Source organism: Macadamia integrifolia, chromosome 7, assembly GCF_013358625.1.
Source record: "Macadamia integrifolia cultivar HAES 741 chromosome 7, SCU_Mint_v3, whole genome shotgun sequence".
NCBI lineage: Eukaryota > Viridiplantae > Streptophyta > Magnoliopsida > Proteales > Proteaceae > Macadamia > Macadamia integrifolia.
In genome coordinates this window covers 3,026,835-3,046,968 of record NC_056563.1, presented here as the reverse complement: position 1 = coordinate 3,046,968, position 20,134 = coordinate 3,026,835, and the positions used below count along the sequence as shown (strand labels likewise).

Here is a 20,134-nt window from a genome sequence, read left to right as displayed (position 1 = left end):
TGCAACAATTACTTGTAACAAAGTGACAAGTGACAAAAGGAACACTACTCACCGGCGACCTTAGATGAAAAACAGAGGAAAAAAAAAAAACATAACAATCCTTCTCACCGGCGACCTAAGATAACAATGATGGGAAGTGCACTACTTTCCGGCGACGGAAGGAGCACAACTCGCTGGCCACAGGAATATCAACTCAGTTGGATCTCGTCGGACTCACAGGTCGTAGGAAGGTAAAGAAGGAATGAAGGAAAGAAAGTGATAAAAGAGATAAGGATGAATAGAGGGTTATTTTTAGTATAATATAATAAGGGTGTTCGTAAGGGCTAAAATATCATTTCATAACATCACTTAACACTGATTGACGGCAGGGAGTCCGAGTCTAATTGGTGAAAGAGAGGAGATGTCCCTATAATATTGGCATTCTCTAGGGGGTGGCGTTGTAAATTACCCAAAAAAAAAAAGTATAAATGTTAGATAGAATACTGGATACGTAGTTGATTTTCTCTCTCTCTCTCTCTCTCGTCTTTTATCTTAATTATATTAACGGTTTATAATGGTTTCTCCTAATCTGACGGTTTGTGGAAGTTATGCCAGCACGCACTCGGGCAGCGTACCTAATCAGGTATCATATCTATACCCTACTTAATATTAACTTAAGTATTAAGTAAGTTAAGATTAACTTATTACTCATTTATCTTCTTTTTTTTTCTGGCTCGGCCATCACACCTAGTAGAGCCATTCCCTTGATGATATTGTCGGGCAAAGCCAATACAAAAAGAAATTTGTTCAGAGAGCAAAAGGAGAGAGGGTTTGATTCCTGCTATCCCTTGTGGATATGGTCGAATGGTAAAATTTCTCTTTGCCAAGGAGAAGGCGTGAGTTCGATTCCCATTATCCGCTCATGTTGAAGTAATGCATGTAATATGATACATTATTCGGTATAGTTGACGTGTATCTTCCCCCTTCGAAATCCGTCCAAGTTACTCTATCCCACACTGAAGAGAAGAACTAGGAAGGAATGGACAAATCACTTGTACAAATTCTACCACAAATTGTTCAAAAAAAGAGGAAAACAACAAACTAATTTTTTCGACTGTTGCCATACAAACACCTATCATCCGCTTGGGATTAAATGCCATAGGAGTTCCACCATGAGAGAGGAAAGGCTTATGCCTTCAGTGTTTAGGAGAGAGTTTAGGGAAGATAAACTGAAATATTTGAACCGAGTTTCCTTCACATTTTTTTTTTCGGTCATATTCGATATTGCAAAAACTAAAATACATATGAAACTTCCACCGAGAAAGAAAAAAGAGAGAAATTTTCTCAATGAGGCGCTTATTCAAATTTCCCATGGCAATGTTTAGAATGCAAGAAAATAAAATAAATTGATTTAAGAAAAAATAAAAATAAACTCATCATAGTTTTTGTCTTCTGTTTTCTTTTCTTCCTTATCCATTTCTTAGGTTCCAAACACAGCCACAGCTCCTGAACTGCTCCATATGATGCATTATGTCATAGATATTAAAACATAAAAATAAAAAGGATTTATCAGCACAAGGATTGCTCTTTGGATGAAATTCTTGCACATTTCATCTTGAAAGGAACCCAGAACAGGGTATGAAAAAGAATACATTAAAAAAGTGATAATTAAGTTAAAAAGATCAAACTAAGGGCCCGTTTGATTTTGTTTTCGCCGTTTCTGTGTCTAGAAACAGCAGAAACGATTTTTCCCGTTTCTGTTTCAAGAAACAATTTTTTTACCTCAAAAAAGTGTTTGATTTTTCTGTTTGGTGTTTGATTTCACAGAGCCAATGATCTTAACCAAAAAAATAAAAATAAAACACAGAGCCGAAGATTAACAATACGAAGCCTCAAACCTGACCCAGGAGGCCCACGGCAAGAAAGGCCAACCAAACCCAGGACGGCTTGATTGGGTGCACTCCTAAATCCAAACAGACAAATGATACCCCAAAACCTAGACCCAATCCAACCCTACCTTGGGCCTAAAAATCTCAACCCTAACCCACCCTATGGGTTGAAATCTCAACCCAAGCCCTGTTCGGGCTCAAGGCGAGTTAGGGTTGGTTCAAGTTGACAGGGCTTTTTTGACACCCCTAGATGGAACTCAGCCCAAAACTCATAAAAACCTTTTTTTTCTTTCTTTTTTCCAGCAAACCAAATCCAAATCAGATTGAAACCAACTTGATTATAAACCGAACTTTCCTTATTGGCTTGATTTCAGTTTCACCATTTCCATATCGAAACCGACTAAACTCGGACTGAAACCGAACCAGATCGACTAATTGGCATCCATTTAATGGAGGACATAACCGAGAATAAAGGGAAAATAAAGGATAGAAAGGGCAGAAAGGAAAACCTTGAAAACCCTAGCTAGCACATCCTTTCCCATTTCTAATCTCCATACAACAAACAAACAGAGTCTCTGAAAACCCCAGAAACTCTAATCTCGCCGCGCCATTTGACATCGCTCAAGATGACGACGAGATTCAAGGAGATAGAGAGGGTAGGTGTCGGGATTTTACGATTTTTCTCCGTCACTTTTTGTTTTAAGAAACAGAAAAACAAGTAATTGGTATTTCTTCATTCCTGTTTCTAGGAACAAAAATTGATATAAATTTTAACTTTTATTTTATAAATAGGTGAAACAGAACCAAAAAATCAAACAGAAAATATGATGTTTTTCTGTTTCTAAGCACAGAAAAATGGAAAAACCATTTCTAGAAACAAAATCAAACGGCCCTTAAGTCCATGAAAAATGTGAATTCACAAAGGAACCATCCAATCTCTTATGGTCTAAGAACTGAACTGGATTCATATTTGTTATTGAAGAGAGGGCTATTCATTCTTATTCCTGTGGAATTTCCTTAGTCTTAGTGACATTCTCCACCGCTGGCAATGTCTGCATCAATTCCATCTTAATTAAGAGAGAAAATAGTTGTATGGAGGAAACTCATGTAATTTTGAACCAAATCAGGCTAGGCAGAAACTTTCCCATGGCCATAGGTAGTGTAAAAAATTAAAATAATAAATACAAGTAGTATTAAAAAGGTTGAACTAGGTCGGCTTAAGGGAATTGATTCAAGTTGGACTTATAAATGTGTCGGGTTCTCGTTGAGCTAGGTGACTACACCATGTAATACCACATGTTTATAAACGTGTCAGGCTTGAGCCCAACATATTTATTAATCGAATCAGTCTAAATAGAGTCATAAACGTAACGAACTTAGGGATGCAGGCCTGGAATTGACACCTCTAGCCTTGGTATTCCATATTTCTATGTGAATTTGTGACCTATATATCCAACAAATTCCCCTCGTGTCGCAGCAATATCGACGGCGGCAATGGCAAAGGACCAGGTTGGGTATTTTTTTGGTGAAAGACCAGGTTGGGTATTGGAGGACGAAGAGACGTGGAGTTTGTCGTCCACTAGGGCATGTGGCGAGTGCTTGCTCGAAACCTTCTTTCCTACTCCAACTATGTCGTGGTAACTTCTTTTTCCAGGTCCAATCCCCTTCTGCTCCAGTTGAGACAAACAGAAACAACCATTGTAAAAACATTCAAAAGAACTGGGCTGGGCTGGGATGGGATGGACTGGGCTTTGAAATCCAAAGTGGTGATTTGGGCTTGGGCTATTTGGCCTTACATTTGACAAAGTTGGTCTTTCGGACTGGGCTTCGAGACCCAAAGATGTATTGGGTTTGGGCTATTGGGCCCTTTCATTCTCTTCTAGTTTGGGGATGGTGTTCATGTAAATAATTTCAAGTATGGATGTCTATTGGATGATCATACTCTCGGATAGTAGTGGAGGTTTTGCTATTTAACTAATTAAGTAGCCTTTTCTTTTCAGTTTTCACTCACTGCTAAGAAATGAATGGTGATTGGCAACATGGAATGCATCAGATGACGTCTAAACAGTTTATTTATTAATGGGAATCAAAACATTTATTCATTTCAATAGGATTGGGAAATGGAATGTAATTAGTTGAAATAAATATTCTGCTAAACCAGGGTAAGATGGTAAGTGGCATCTGAGGAGGGCTTGCTGGCTTGGATCATCTGTAGTTGCCAATATGGTTTCAGGGCTTTCAGCTTCCAGTTACCACCGTAACTACTGAGTAGTTATTATGAGAGATGGATTAAAAAATCACTTCTTTAGAGGGTAACAGCCTCTCAACATTCTCGGATAACGTTGTGTAATTCTCGTCCATCTAATCCTTATACATACGAAAACCTCGCGCACTGATAGATGGGTTCACACTATTTTTATGAGAAAACATCTGAAAATTAATTGATTGGTAAGACAAACCATAGAGTTGGTCATGATAAATCGTTTAGAGTGGAAACTACAAATGGCCCCTCCTGATTACTGATGAGAGAGAGATTCACTAAGCTCGCTAAATTATGGCAAAAAGTTTCCCTAAATTTGGGGGCAAATTAGCTAAACTTAGCAGAGAAAATGGGGGAAGAAGGAACTAACCTTGACCCATCTTCCTCGAAAGATAGCCATTGACAGGAAGAAGCAGAATCCACCACCTGTTATTTAGTGAGTTGAGAGAGGTTTTTAACTTCTTATTATAGGAAGAGTCATCTCTGTCAATATACTCAAATTGACAAACAGCATTAGAAAAAAAAATATATTGACAAACAGTAATACCGCACTATGTTATTTAGCATTTTGATTAATTAATTAATGAGTAACGCCGGATGTAAACGGATCAAATACAAATGTGATTGGATTAAGATATTCTCCTCCGAAATATGGATATCTCTAAATATATACGGATGCAAATTGAATTTGGATTTTCAACTATCCGTTTACATCCCTAACTTGTGTAAGCTGGATCTTTGTTCCTCCCAATGGATATAATTTGTTCTCAATCCATGTCTAGTTGTTTTGCCCCTTGTCCTCGTTCTCTAGAACTTGTCTAAATTTCAAGAACTCTCAAAATCATTAATTAACTATTTTTTTATTATAATTGATTATATATTTGGATCCGATAATTATTTTTTAAATAATTCGAATTCCAGTCCAGATACCCTCTGACTAGATACAGATACCTAGATCGAATTTAAATTTTTGATTATTTGTTTACATCCCTATTATAAAATATACTTTTATTTTTTCGGGTATTAAGACCAAATTACCCTTGACCTTTAAAAACTAAGCTCCCTTTCAATACTCTGGCGGCTCGTGGGCAAATTTACAAAACATCAAGTCCGTCACTTTTTTTTTTTTTTTTTTTGCAATTATGACATTAGGACAGACAAAGGGATCCACCAAAAGCCCACTGGGCCACACTTACAAACTACTGCTATTACTTAAGCACTCTTTGACAATGTTTCTGCCGGCAGAACATAAATTCACTTCTTAGAAACGGATATTTAGGTGATAAACCTTGTTTTTTAAAGGTAAAATTTTTTTATATTCAGTGAACTGAAGGTGGAAAAAAAAAGGGAAAAAGACAACATAAGGAGGCCACTATATAACACCCTAAAATCACATGAAAATTCTACCACAATTCCTATCATACAAGAGTCATAATTCACGCATACATAATGGAAAAATTATGAAAAGGGTTAAAATCCTCTTACTGTTCTTGTAGCAAACAATCGATTTCATAGTATATTTGTAGCTGATCGTACACAGAGAATTGGAATTGTAAACCGCTAGGCCACTACGATCAGAAAATTCTGCAAAGTAAGAAGAAACAATGAGATTACAATCTTATTGCATAGATGATTTTTAGGGTTTCAGACAAAATTTGAGAGAAGAATCTCCTACCTTGCAGGGTAATGGAGAGAAGCGCAAGATTAGGGAAACTGAAGGCACATTCGCTTGATCTATACTACCTGAAGTCGAACGAAGCTTGTGGAAGGTAATCTGAGGTAGAAGATTGAGCGATTAAGCCTCTTTTGTAGCCTTACCGCATGTCTCTCCTTCTCTATCACTTGTCATACCATTTCCTGCTCTATGAACGAATCTCTGCAACTGATAGGACAAGAGATGAGGTTCACGAGAGATACAGTTGGTCGTCACGAGGCTTGGCTGGGAGGGACTCGATGGAGGTTGCAGACGAGCAGAGGAGTACATTTCTCGCAGAGGAATCCCTAATGGGCGCTTTCTCGCAAACGTGCTTTCTCGAGCCTCCCTGTGGAAATGAAGGAGTTTTTATCGGGCTTGGGGTTATTTTTTGGTCTATTAGTCGTTTCCAGAAATGGCGAAACAAGTTGGTGTCTGGGTCGTTTCTTGCACCATAAATAGGTAGAAATTTCAATTTATATTTCTAAAAACAGGTGAAATGAAACGGTTTTACCAAACGCTTTTTACCCCATTTTTCCGTTTATAGAAACAGAAAAACGCAGAAACACTTTCTGAGAACGTTGTCAAATGGTACCTTGGTAAATCAAGTAGGGTGGGGTTGTAGGGAAGGGTACCTATCCCTTGGGCTTAGGCTAAGCCTTAAAGTGCTAATAGTAGTAGATGATCGTTGTGCGAAATCACTAGCCCCATTATCTATCAATATCGATGACCATACCTCTAGTTGCGAATCGATCAGCCAAAGAGCAGTGAGCAGGGTAGATATCTTCAACCATGTTTATTAGTCAATTGCTTCTTGTAGTACATCTCAACTCACTGAGTGAAGGAGGTTGCATTTTCGTCAACAAATTTCAGTGTCCTTTCAGGTTCATTCACTCAGTCAAGGGTTTTATTCTGTATCTTAATGATAAAAATAGGTTAGTTGGGTTGAGTTATTTGTGTTTAAATGCGAAGGGCAAGATATCCATATGGAGTAAGTGTAATTATCAGAATAAGGGGGAATAATCTTAATATTGAGGGACACATTGGGAGATGAAATTGTAATTAATTCCAATGCAATTTTAACCACTACCACTGCTAGCGTATTCCACTAAATACCATCACCACTATTGGGATTTGTCACCTTCACTGCCACCACCACCTCCCTTGCCATCAGCTCCATCACCATTGCCGCCGCCACCTCCACCACCACGGTCACCTCAACATTCACCTCCATCACCACCACATCCCCCATTGCCGACGCCACCACTGCCACACAACTGCTACTACCGCACGACCACAACCTCCACCAAATTTTTGAGTATTTGATGATATTTTTTGTAAATTTTTAGAATTTTTAGAAACAATAAATTACTGAGTATAACGAACAGAATTCTATTTCTTTTCTAACCCATAACTAGAATCACTATGGTTACCAAATGTGCTTTTTAATCCAGAAATTTGGCTAGAGATAGAAATACCAAAAGCCATTTTTAAAATATAAACATAACCCGAAAACAAAAGTGTTATCATGGGTGGGATGTGAGAGGATATGCACATGAATCAACACAGGCGTCATAGCAAACTTTTGCCCTTTTTTTATAATAATTTTAACTCCTTACCACAGACACCAAACCCATGCATGATGGGCAGAGAATCATTATCATGTTTTTAGTGCACAATATAGAATTGGGTATCAATCACCGTGGAAACCAATATAAATTGGCATAGACAGGACAATTTGCCTTCAGTTTTTCTAAAATAGTTTTAGGCATGTTTTTCCTATCTGAGAGTGGCCATGCGTCCAGACACAGGGGTGCACGCCCTCAGGAGAGACATGATGGTTATTGTATGTCCCTTTGTTAGGCGCAGTGGCTATTCTTAGACAAAAAAACGTTCCAATCATTTTTTTTTTATTGTTTTACAATTTTACCTCCAATTTGTACCAGTAGAAATAGTTTTTCCCATTTATACTTTAAGAAACAATTTTTTGAGCTAAAAGAAGTGTTTGATTTTTTCATTTCACGAAATGTTTTCAATAGACATTGGTGTTTGAATTCACCTGTTTCTGTAAACGGCCTCTTATGTTTGTATCATTAATTATAGTTATGACATTAGCATTTTGACAAAAGTTTTCATTAGGTTGTTTAGCAAAATATGAAGCCATTTACAAACATTATGTTCAATCTCTAAGGGGGCCACATCAAAATTAGGTGGTCTATTTGTTTCATTAACTAGTTGAAGCGTAGTGTGCAATACTTTTTGGAATACAACATTAATTGTCTATCCAGAGCACCGAAATTTTCTTCTAACATGTTTATCACTGCTGCCATGAGTTATTATCAAAATAAAAATTGCAAGTTGATCATCTACCCCAAAATGATAACTATCATCCAATCATCTTATCATGTAGGTTAAGAAGGACATGTGTCTTAATTCTGAATTCATTGTGGTAGTTATTTGAATGCCCATTTAATATCTATGCTACCATGACAACTCCTGTGTACTACTATCAATTCATAGTTTTCTAATCCGATAATAATCTAGAATGTTTAAAACATATATAGGATGATGTCATCATCATTGGATGAATCATTTTGTTGATTGGTAATATTCATTGCCAAACCTATATATAAATGAATATGAATATCAAAATACTAACACATGTAACATAAAAAAAATGCGTCCATTATTAAGACAACAACATCAGACCAAATCAAACATGTGGAATTAGGTTTAATGAAGAGAGAGAGAGAGGGGGGGGATCTATGGGTGGAATGTGACAGGACATGGATCTACATGCAGATAGGCGTTGTAGCAATTTTTCTTCCTTTTTTTTATAATAACTTTAACTCCCAACCACAATCCCCAATCCCCAATCCCATACATGATGGGTCACACAATCACTCTCATGTTTTTAGTGCACAACATTGAATTAGTGGGCATCACCCACTTTGGAAACCGAAATAAATCGTTATAGATTGGACAATTTGCCTCTAGTTTTCCTAAAATAGTTTTAGGCATACATTTCCTGTATCAGAATGGCCCATGTGCCCAAACACAAGAATGCAAACCCTTAGGAGAGATAGGATGGTTATTGCGCATCCCTATGTCTTGCATAGTGACTACTCTTCAACAAAAAACAATGTCTTAGTAGTTGTTTTATTTGTTTTACAATTTTACCTCTAATGTATATCATTTCACCGATACTTTTTTTGCTGTAAAAAGTTTTGGACTATCTCTTGAATTTTTGCGTGTATCACCCTTATAAAGCGGCTATGCTAATCTTCTTTATATTGTTGCAACTTTAATGGACATATCTGAAGTGACTACCATTCGATTGATACGGAGGCTAACAATAGCAATACAAATGGGTGATCCTGTTCTGATACTCCAAACCAATATTCACTGTCCTATCTATGCTTTTTTTAATTTTTAATTTTTTTTTTTATAAAACTGTCCTACCAAACTCTTTATTAAAAAATTTAAAAATAAATAAAAACTCATCTGCTGATGCATTGCTCATGTCACTCAAGTTACTAAATCCGGAGGAAAGGACGGCGATAGCCATCGCCGTTCGCTGATTCTTTCCTTCCTTCCTTCCTTCCTTCCTTCCTTCCGTGCAAACCACAAACACTTACGTGCTGTCAGTGTCACTAACCAATTCTTCCAAAGAAGGCGGGGAATGGGTCTAAGCTCAGTGACAGGAGCCAGGAGGGGTCCACTCCACTTACTGCATTCCCAACTTCATATTAATTATTGGCTTTGTTTATTTTATTTTATTCGCCGATTTTAATTTTAAATACTAGTTTAAGTTCTTCTGAAAACTCTTGTTCCAGGGATACCCATGCCTAGATCTCACGTTCAAAGAGGAAAAGAAAAGGCATCATGAGGGAGTTTTTGGTAAATTACTCAATATTTTAAACGTCACTACCTCCTCACCCCTGATGATGCTGGCATGTATTTACCAAAACAAGATTATTGGTAGAAAATAATTAAAAAAAAAAAAAAAAAAGATGGTGATGATGGCATGCACATGCTATGTTTGGTGGCCAAGAGAAAAAAATAAAAAATAAAAAAGAATCAAGAAAAAAAAAGAGAAAAGAATAAATTATGAAAAAATTAAAAAATATATATTTACTTACGAAGAGAAGAAAAGGAAAGAAAAGAAAAAAATTCAAAAAATTTTGAATTTTAAAAAAGAGATAGACACAGAGGAAATTATTTTGTAATTATTCATTTTTGTCTTATTATTTTTTCATATTTTTTCATGTTTTCTTGTGTTTTTTACAAGAAAATTTTTGGAGTAACAAAAAAAAATTATACAATTACTAAGAGGAATTTTGAATTTGAAAAAGAAAATATTTTCTTAGGTGAAGACATAACAAGTGCAAATAAAATTTCCTAACTTAAGGAAAAAAGTACAATTCCTTTTTTTTTTTCTTTTATTCTCTTGGTTACCAAACATAGCCTTAAGGAATCCGTAGCAGGATACTTTTGTCTTTTCCAGTTTTTTTTTTTTCCATTTTTTTTTTTTTTTATTGGTATCAGTCTCCATCTTTACCTTTCTTTCTTTATTAAAGAAAATCATTATTTTTGTTTGTATGAAAAAAAATCATTATTTATAGTATGAGTCCTTTTTATTTCTAAATATACTCTTCCTTATCCTTGTAATGACAAAAAATGGAACTTGTGTTGAATGTTACTTATACAAGTGATCATACGAGCAACAGATTCTATCCCCACTCTCTCTACTCAACTTAAACTTTTTTTTCACATAAACATGGGTATCCTAGTAAAGTGCAGAAAAAAATGAAAACACATATAAAAATATTAATATAGATGGATTTTTTTTTTCAATTTAGGGGTTGCATGGTCATTTCACATGATCATCAGCTTGCAACCAATGACTTTTCGGTTTAAATTAAAACTGAACAAATCATTAGAGTTCAGTACCAAAATAATTTATTAATGATTTGACTCGGTTTTAGGCTGGTAAGGTTTGTTTCATAGAAGATTCTGTTTCAGATTTTTTTTGTTAGATTCATGGTAGGGTTTTTTTTTTTTTTTCTTATTTTTTTATAATATATATATAGGGAAACAATTGGGTATGCCGCCGATATCAAGTATACTAGCACCCATTGTGTCTATCTCTCTCTTCCCTTTTTTTTAAATGAACCTCATATCCTTCCTGAATGATACTCCATCATGTATTCCTATTGATGCTATCCATTAGCATAATTGATATCGGTGGCATACCTATCTCTCTCCCATATATATATATATATCCTTTTTAAATTGAATATAAACGGTGGCCGTTTTCAGTTTTAATAAGTACCCTGTATTGTAGTATTGTTTGTTCGCTTATCAGTCCTTTTTACAATTTTTCTGGTCGTGAATCTTCTTCGTTTTTTAATATTTTTTTAATAATTTTTTTCGTATATTCCCTCTCTCTTCAGAGTTGAGAGCACTTGGCGTGGTTTAGCGTTGTGCCAGGACGGACGACTCAGAGTGGCGAAAACTCGTCGTCCGGCAGTCTTTAAATCGACAAGAGCTTCTATTTAATTCAATTCCCTCGTGGGTTTTCGTCGAATTCAAGGTCACGAGCTTAGTCGTCCGCAGGCTCCCAAGAAACCGCATCTCTTCTTATCAATGGTGGTGGCCTCCTTTCTCTTGGTCTAGATTGCATTCTGCAGAAGCTGTGGCTTTTGCCTTCATTCTTCAATATCTCTGTTGCTGTGCTAGTTTCTTGTTCTGGTAATCACCGTGGGTTTCTGGGTTCTTCTCTTTTTTCCTCCAATGGCGCCTTCCTCTGTTGCTTCCCCTCTCTGTACATGGCTCGTGGCTGCTTGCATGTCGGTTGGCTGCGATGAAGAGCATTCCTTCAAGCATTCTGCTTTTCAGTCTCCGGAGAGATTGAGTAGGACGGCCCGTAGAAGGAGGGTCTCATCCAAATGCAGTGCTGGTGGCCACGATTTCCCGAGGGGTTTGATTTCGACCTTTTGTGGTTCTAGTTTGCAAGCCCTCATGAGTTCTTGTTTGGCGTTCGAGCCCTGCGAGGAGTATTACAGTTCCAAGGGGCTGTCTTCTTCGGCCTTCTTTGGTGACAATGGGTTTTCTCTGTTTGGGTCGAGCAATGGTCCGATGACTCGAAGGCAGAGGCGGATGAACCGTGCTGCCCACTCAGGTGATCAGTTGTGAATTCTTTCTCACCTTGGATATGTGCTACTTCTGTTAAATCTCTTGTGCATTTCGGTTACTAAACTCTTATTACTTTCCCTTTTTCTATTGTTCCATTTTATGTGCATTTTGATTGGTCTACATTTTTTATTCTTACGTTTGTTTTCCTTGTGCTTTGGCTATATGTTTTCCCTGCAAATTTAAATTATAGGATATCAGTGTGTACCACTGAGCAATTCAATTCAGTAGCGTTTGTTGTATCTTCGCCTATACCAAGATGGTTCACTGATGCAAAGGAATCGTATTTATTATATCCTGAAATTTGGTGATTACGTATAATCAAAATCACATCTTTTCTGCTCATGTGGTAGTTTGGTAGCATGATGGTATAGCGATCCCTTTGTTAATAATATAGCTGCATAAATGGAAGTTTAGATTAATAAGTACTCATATCTATAATTGTTCGCAATATGTTCCCCTAGTTCATTTCTTTGCCTACCTTTGGGTGGTGTTTGTTGGTTAATTCACTCTAATTGCAGGGATGACAATGGCTGTAGCTGGGCAACCTGCAAAGGAAGTTGCAACAAAAAAGCCTCTCACAAAGCAAAGGAGAGTTGTTGTGACGGGAATGGGTGTGGTGACTCCTCTTGGACATGATCCTGATATCTTCTATAATAATCTACTTGAGGGTGCCAGTGGCATAAGTGAGATTGAGGCATTTGACTGCGCCCATTTTCCTACGGTATCTACTTACTGATCTTCTCTTCCACTGCAATAAGCCTAGCCTTGCCTGATTTTGACATATTTTGATTTTCCTAGAGAATTGCTGGAGAGATCAAATCTTTCTCCACAGATAAATGGGTTGCACCTAAACTCTCTAAAAGGGCTGACAAGTTTATGTTGTACATGCTAACTGCTGGCAAGAAAGCCTTGGTGGATGGAGGGATTACTGAAGAACTCATGCATGATTTAAGAAAAGATAAATGTGGGGTTTTAATTGGCTCTGCAATGGGTGGTATGAAGGTAATTTTAAAATTCGTTATAATTAATTGTGGTTTACTAACTCTAGAAAAGGAACTATAACCCAATGTCAGGCATCTTGTGTTTCCCAGGCACTGGACAGGGGATATTGTATCTATAGCCAGTGCTTCATTTTATATTATATTTAATGTGGTACTTGTTGGAGTCCCCTGACTTACCTGAATGACATAGAAGCGCCTGCTTAGGAGAGATTGTATGATTAAATGATGGGCCAGAGCCTCATACACACCTGCCATGTAAATTGCCGGTGGGGGAGGAGGCTGAAGTTCATTTTGCCTCGTGAAATACCATATCATTACACTCTACATGACTTGGCATGTGTTATTCTTCGCAATTTTTTTCCCCATCACTTTCTCCTTCTAAGAGTAATTGATTGTACTTTGACCAGGTATTCTATGATGCAATAGAAGCTCTAAGGGTTTCATATAAGAAGATGAATCCCTTTTGTGTCCCTTTTGCTACAACAAACATGGGTTCTGCCATTCTTGCAATGGATATAGTAAGCTTAAATTTATATTGTTGCTGGAAATTAAGTTATGCCCTTTGATGGATTTGTGGAATTGGATGTATACTCCCTGGGTATTTAATTTAATCATCTGAGTGCAGGGATGGATGGGTCCGAACTATTCAATCTCAACTGCCTGTGCAACGAGCAACTTTTGTATACTAAATGCGGCTAACCATATAATCAGAGGTGAAGCTGTAAGTGTCTCACTTAGGTTTTGCCTAATCATTGATTTTGGTGTTTGTTAGGATTCTCTCTCTCTCTCTCTCTCTCTCTCTCATTGCAGTTTGTTTGCTATTATTTTTATTCTTAAATAAAAATATAATCATCAAATCAGTAAGGGAAATGCTTTCCCAGCTCATTCATGATATAATGAAAGCACGGATTCCTACTGTACAGTAGGCCCCAAACCAATTCAGGGATTCCCATGTTGATACAGGTTGAGCTCGCTGTATGGATGGAATCCACACCGTCATCATATTAACAAACTTGTTGAGCTAGCATTTCCCATCAAGTAAAATTTGTTTCATCGTGTTACTCACTTTTTCTTTTTCTTTGGTGGGGTGGGGGGGTTTGCGTAAAGGATATGATGCTTTGTGGTGGCTCTGATGCGACAATCATACCTATTGGTATCCATTTTTTCCTTTCTCATTCTAGATGTGTCTAGAGTTATCATCTTCATGAATAGTCTAATTGCTTTCTATTTGATGATTGTTGCTGCAGGCTTGGGAGGTTTTGTGGCATGTAGAGCACTTTCCCAGAGGAACAGCGATCCTACTAAAGCTTCGCGCCCTTGGGATATTGTAAGATAATCAACTCATTATTATAATGTTTCAAACTTTAACACCATAGTGCACAAATTTCAGAACTTCTGGGGCAAAAGATGAATTAATCAACTCTGGAAAATAATGCTTTGTTTCATTGGAAAGATATTCTAGATCATGAAATGTAAATGAAATGATTGGTTCATGAGAAGTTCAGTGATTTGAGGCTCAGATCATGTATAAAAATTAGGTAGATCCAAAAAAGCATCAGTTTTAAAACCTATTTTAAATTTAAACTAAACTGATGTAGTAACAACTAACAAATTAAAAATGAGGGTGGACCTCAGTGCAACGGTATGTTTGCTCCATTGGTTCGATTCAGGAAACAGCTTCTCAGAAAAATGGGGGTAAGGCTGTGTACATTATGACCCTCCCCAGACCCCGCAGTAACGGGAGCCTCGTGCACTAGGTATGCCCTTCTTGGTAACAAATTAAAAATGACTGGAAAATCATAAAAGAAATACTTTGCTTGAGTCTTTCCATTGTTGGAATCCATCATGTTTCCGAAATGGTTGATGCACTATGTGATGATCCGCTGGTCAAGGGAGTTGTTCTCTACCAACCTAATTTGGGTATGGGTCCATCCTCCTGTGTTTTACTTCTGGTGCTGCATTTCATTTACTTGAATAGTATCATTCTTGTAACAAAATCTAATGGTTCTTCATCAGAATCGGGATGGATTTGTAATGGGAGAAGGAGCTGGAGTTCTGCTGTTAGAAGAACTCGAGCATGCTAAGGTACAGTCCCAACTATTCATTTCCGTAGTCATTTACACAACAGATAGTCCTCAAGGGCTAGTTACATGTGGCTATGTGTATTTTCTATTTTAAGTTCCACTTTTCCTTATTCCTATAGGAACGAGGTGCAAATATTTATGCAGAATTTCTTGGTGGAAGCTTCACATGTGATGCCTATCACATGACGGAGCCTCATCCTGAAGGTATGAATTCAATTCCTGTACCTATGATACTACCTTTGCTAAAAATTTATTGTGTGGATGGCTGCCTCAAGACACTGGTTTACACTCGTAATAGGGTTTTGTTTTATGGTTTTTTTTCCCCTCTCTTTGCTCTTTATAAAATTCTTATAGGTACTCGTTAATTTGCAAGTGTTTTTATCTGAACTTCCCCCCCTAGAAGTAATAGATCCTGAACTTTGCTTCACTGACCTTATAACTATAGATTGCTTCTTACTTCTTCAAGTCAGCATCTTATGGGTTGATAATGTCGGCAAGTTTTTCTTTCTCCTATTTATCAAAATCTGTTGCATGCCTTCCCTGGGGTGAGGAATTTCTGATGCCACTTTACATTACAAGAACTTTTCTTAAAACATTTCAGAAAGGTAAGAAAGAAGGAGAAGAGTAGGAGAAACACAAAGAAGTAGGAAAAAAGAGAGAGACCTCCTAGGGTTGTCTCATTTCACTTGCCTTTTATTGATAAATATTGGGGTTGACCATTATACAAAAACCTTGAAAGAACTGTAACACATTATGTTCTCAACATTTTCTAGATCTATTTTGTTGATGAATTATTTTATTTTTACCTTTGGAAACTAGTAACGAAATTATATCTACTGTATAAAGTTGACTACTAGGATATATGTGTATTTGGGTTCACTGGGAATGTACCTTTGCCATGCTGTGTTCATGCTGGGGACTGCATATGAATGCATCATTCATTCAGTTTTTCATTTGGAAAAACAGGAACTGGTGTTGTTCTTTGCATAGAGAAAGCCTTGGCACAATCTGGGGTGGCCAGAGAAGATGTCAATTACATTAATGCACATGCTACATCGACACTGGCTGGTGACCTGCAAGAGTACCAAGCCCTCATTCGTTGTTTTGGCCAAAATCCTGAGGTATCATGAATGCAATAGTTTGTAGTTCTAATGCTGTTCTCTTTTTCATAACCATATCCATGGTCAATGGGATTTCGTATTTCTGCAGGTCAGAGTGAACTCTACAAAATCCATGATTGGCCACCTATTAGGAGCAGCTGGTGCTGTAGAAGCTGTCGCTACAGTACAGGTAAACATTTCAAGCTTTTGTATGATAATTTAGTTAACGTATGTTGTATTTTCCAGATATATCCATGTGATGGAGTTTTAGAATTTGATGCCTTTTGTCTTCTGAGAGATTTTGATGACTTGTGCTTAACCATCGGTTAGCTGCCCATGGGAATAATTACCAGCAATTCTTTATGTCATGATTTAAGTGGATAGCTTCATAAAGGCTGATTAGTATCTGTATTTGGAGCAAGTAGTTGATTTGATCCATTTTTGTTTGTTTCCTAGAATAGTACTATTTTATGGTTGTGTATGATTTGTGCAGTAAAGTTCCGTTTATTTTTGTCATTACATTGTCAAAAAGTCTCTAGTTATGGCAGGCTTCTGGATTACTCTCTCTTCAGAAATTCAGTGGTGAAAATGAAGATATGATGCACATTTGTTCTTCATTTCCAGTTTCATGCATCTGTGTTGTAAGCTTCTGAAATTCATTTTGAAGAGCACATGTTCACCATGACCGTGCTTTCGCCCATATTGCTTCTGACATGAGTGGATGTTTGTGCCTGAATTCTCTCTTTTTTATGTATAGTATTGGGCAACTAGAACAAATCTTAGGCATTGTTAAGAGAATAATCGACTATTAATCACCAAGGCTGGGAATGTTGGATTCTCTTGTTCATCAGGTGCTGCACTGAAATTCTACCAGCTCTTATTTGTTTCTCGGGCAGTTCTTGTATCATTGTTTATCTATATGAAAATGAATTTATCCATGGTAACATGCTGGAAAGAAATGTTTAAGCATAACTCTGATAGTTGCTGGTTGTAGAAGGATAGGAGTGTCACTGAAGATGTGATGGATAGCAAAACCAGCTTGAATATTGCTCTGGGCTTGGTGGGGGTAATAGGCTCCATAGAAGCAAAAGGTCCATTGTGATGGATTGAGGGCCCTCTTTGAATTGAAGTGAAGGCATTGTTTGCTTAGAATTAGAATTAGTGTCATATAGATAAGCTATGTGTAGCAGTGATGAGGATGTTGAGATGGATGTGCGACAAAACTAGGAAGGATAAAGTTAAGAATGACTATATCAGAGTTGATCTGGGAGTTGCCCAATTCATGATAAGCTCCGAGAAAGTTGTTTGAAGTGGCATGGCCATGTTCAAGGGAGGCCTTTGGATGCACTAGTAAGGAGGAGTGGTCTGATTCAGATTGAAGGATCTAGAAGATCTAGAGGCAGGCCTAAAATGACCATAGGAGAAATGGTGAGGAAAGACATGCACAGTTTAGGACTTGTCCCAGGTATGACCTTGAATATAGCTGATTGGATGGTTAGGATCCATGTAGCCGACCCCATTTAGGTGGTATTTTTCAGAGTTGTTGTTGTGCCCCTCTCCTTTTACTCTTACTCTTCTTTTTGGCTTTGTCTGTATCCATGTAATTGACCCCATTTAGTTGGGATAAGGTTGAGTTCTTGTTTTTGTTTCTTATTGGTCCCTTTTTTTTTTTTTTTTTTTTTGGTGGAGGTGGTGGACTGACTGCTTGCAAGGCCCTCCTACAGTTTCTCTTTGATGGCGATGACTTCTTTAGCTTTTACTTAGGGTGTGGCGGTTCACTTGCATTGGACCATATGGTTGATCTGTTGACGGGGACATTTTTTTTGTTGCAAATATTCTTCAGACCTCTAATTAATGGATTAACAATGAACTTTGAAAACTGACCAAAGGTCAAATAAGAAAGTCCAATAGCTAGGGGAGGGGGCAACTGGTCACAATGGAGCAACCTTACCATTGTGCTGAGTTCCTCCCTCAGTAAATCCATCTAATCCAACTACTAAAATACCCATACTTCCAGCATTACTCACTTTTGACTTTTGACTTTTGACCTGTATTAAGATGAGATCTATGTTCACTCTCCCTAGTTATTTTTCTAACATATCCTTGATGTGTGGAGCGATAGGAGTCCCAATCCCATGTGTGATTCATGATGGAAGCTTCATTTTGAAACAAGAACTAACTTAGCTCCCCTCTCCCCCCCCCCCCCCCAGCTAGCCTCATGATTCAACAAAATTTCTTCAAGGCTGAAACTAGGAAAGCTTGAACTATACCACCATGTAATCTCTCCTCAACATTAGCTGACATATTGACTGTGGACGATCCACCCTTAGTTTTATCTCATCTTTGCTGTTGCTTTTTAAGCTCTCCAATCTTGATTTAATTTAATATTCATCTTTGCAATGTTCAAAATAGGTCCAGTTCACCATCCTCTGCTTCAAGTTAAATTAGACATGTGCATATGCAGCCTGATTCCTTAATCACAATTTATTCCAATCCTTGTTTTTCTTTACCATTCTCCAAGTCTTCAGAATCCTCAGCCTGATTTCCTATTGGCCATGTATTTCAAGCAACTAGCCTCCCGAGCTACTGCAATCAAATGGGTCCTTCCTTCACTTTCCCAGGTCTGTAATGCTTGGGTTCTGTATGATCTCTCCATAGACTGGCTGCCACCATTTGGACCTAACACCTGATTTGTACCTGATCTATCCCTAGAAACACCTGCAATTTTTAATTACGAAAACCAGACCTGACAACCTAATTCCAAACTATTCCTTCCATAGCAATATAATACCAAGCCTTCTGACTATTCAACCCCCCACCCCAAAAAAAAAAAACTGCAAATGAATAGACTGTTTAGAGGTCTGGTTGACAAGAATATCCCTACTAAACTTCACACCAAAACTCAACTTTTCTGCCACCATTAAATTATAAAATTACAATTTTCTGAGATTTTTTTTTTTTTTTGGTGGCTTTGTGCAAATTGTTCGACCCTTGTGACCCTGGAAAACCTGCCTGACCCTTTTCCTTGAAAAGTACCTTGGAAAATGAAAATCACTTTTCTTCAAAATGTATGGCATTATGTTGGGAGATTTCTCACAAGAAAGTTATGGCACTATGAAAAACCAGATGAAAAGGTTGGGATGGTTCCTCTCTACCCACACTTGTCTCGTGTAAGAGGAATGGGAGTCTTTTGATCACCTATTCTTTGATTTCTCCTTCACCAATTACCACGAAAGTTGGTTTCATTCTACTAGGTCTTTAGGAGTGATCGGGTATTTCCAAGGATGTGAAGGTTCTCTTTTGCTTTTGGGATTACACTTCTTTTAGGGCAAGGGAGAGTTTTTTATGGGATGGTACTTTATTGGCCATTCTTTTAAGCATATAGCAGGAGAGGAATGCTTACCTCAGGGATGTTTGCTTGGAGGTAAGAGGTAATTGAGATGATTATTGTTAGGTGGCTCATTGAGCATTGGTAGACCCATTATTGAGAAATGTGCCACTGATTTAGTTGTTTAGAAACTGTAGAATATTATTGATTCAGCACTATTAAGGAGAGGAGGGAGGAGATGTGCATCCCACCTCGTGGAGGAAGTGAAGCTAAATTTTGGTGGCTGCTCTATGGGTAGCCCTGCCCATCAGCTGTGGGGGGAACCAGGTTTGGAACTCGCAATACAATTGAATCAAGAGCTTATCTTGGTGGAGGTTGATTTGACTTACGTAATTGCTTGGACGACTTCTAGGGATGCGGGTCCTTGGAGAGTTGCACATATGATCGGATAAATTAAAATTTTGCCTCCACAACCACAAGTCTTGTGATATGTGATATATTAAGATATACGTACAAATGAACATCTATGAGCAAGGAATTCCCTTTAGAATCTGAATCATTTACCATCCTAGGTGCTCATTTTGTATGGGCTTTCAATTTAA

General features: G+C 37.6%; 1 protein-coding gene and 1 pseudogene across 4 annotated transcripts in view; one reads left to right on the top strand and one right to left on the bottom strand.

Moving 5' to 3' along the window:
- Positions 1–9,042: 9,042 nt before the first annotated feature.
- Positions 9,043–9,151, bottom strand: LOC122085297 (annotated as a pseudogene).
- A 2,063-nt stretch (positions 9,152–11,214) lies between these two features.
- LOC122083156 (3-oxoacyl-[acyl-carrier-protein] synthase II, chloroplastic) overlaps positions 11,215–20,134 on the top strand; it is a 14,547-nt gene continuing 5,627 nt past the window's right edge. For 2 of the 4 annotated variants that reach the window (XM_042650867.1, XM_042650865.1), the window contains exons 1-11: positions 11,218–12,005; positions 12,538–12,740; positions 12,818–13,021; positions 13,428–13,538; positions 13,646–13,741; positions 14,128–14,173; positions 14,268–14,347; positions 15,037–15,105; positions 15,224–15,308; positions 16,071–16,225; positions 16,314–16,394. In XM_042650867.1, the coding sequence (XP_042506801.1) occupies positions 11,618–12,005; positions 12,538–12,740; positions 12,818–13,021; positions 13,428–13,538; positions 13,646–13,741; positions 14,128–14,173; positions 14,268–14,347; positions 15,037–15,105; positions 15,224–15,308; positions 16,071–16,225; positions 16,314–16,394 (1,518 nt within the window). In that variant the 5' untranslated portion in view covers positions 11,218–11,617. Of the gene's footprint in view, positions 12,006–12,537; positions 12,741–12,817; positions 13,022–13,427; positions 13,539–13,645; positions 13,742–14,127; positions 14,174–14,267; positions 14,348–15,036; positions 15,106–15,223; positions 15,309–16,070; positions 16,226–16,313; positions 16,395–20,134 lie in introns of all 4 variants that reach the window. The other 2 variants (XM_042650868.1, XM_042650866.1) reach the window with 2 other exon arrangements.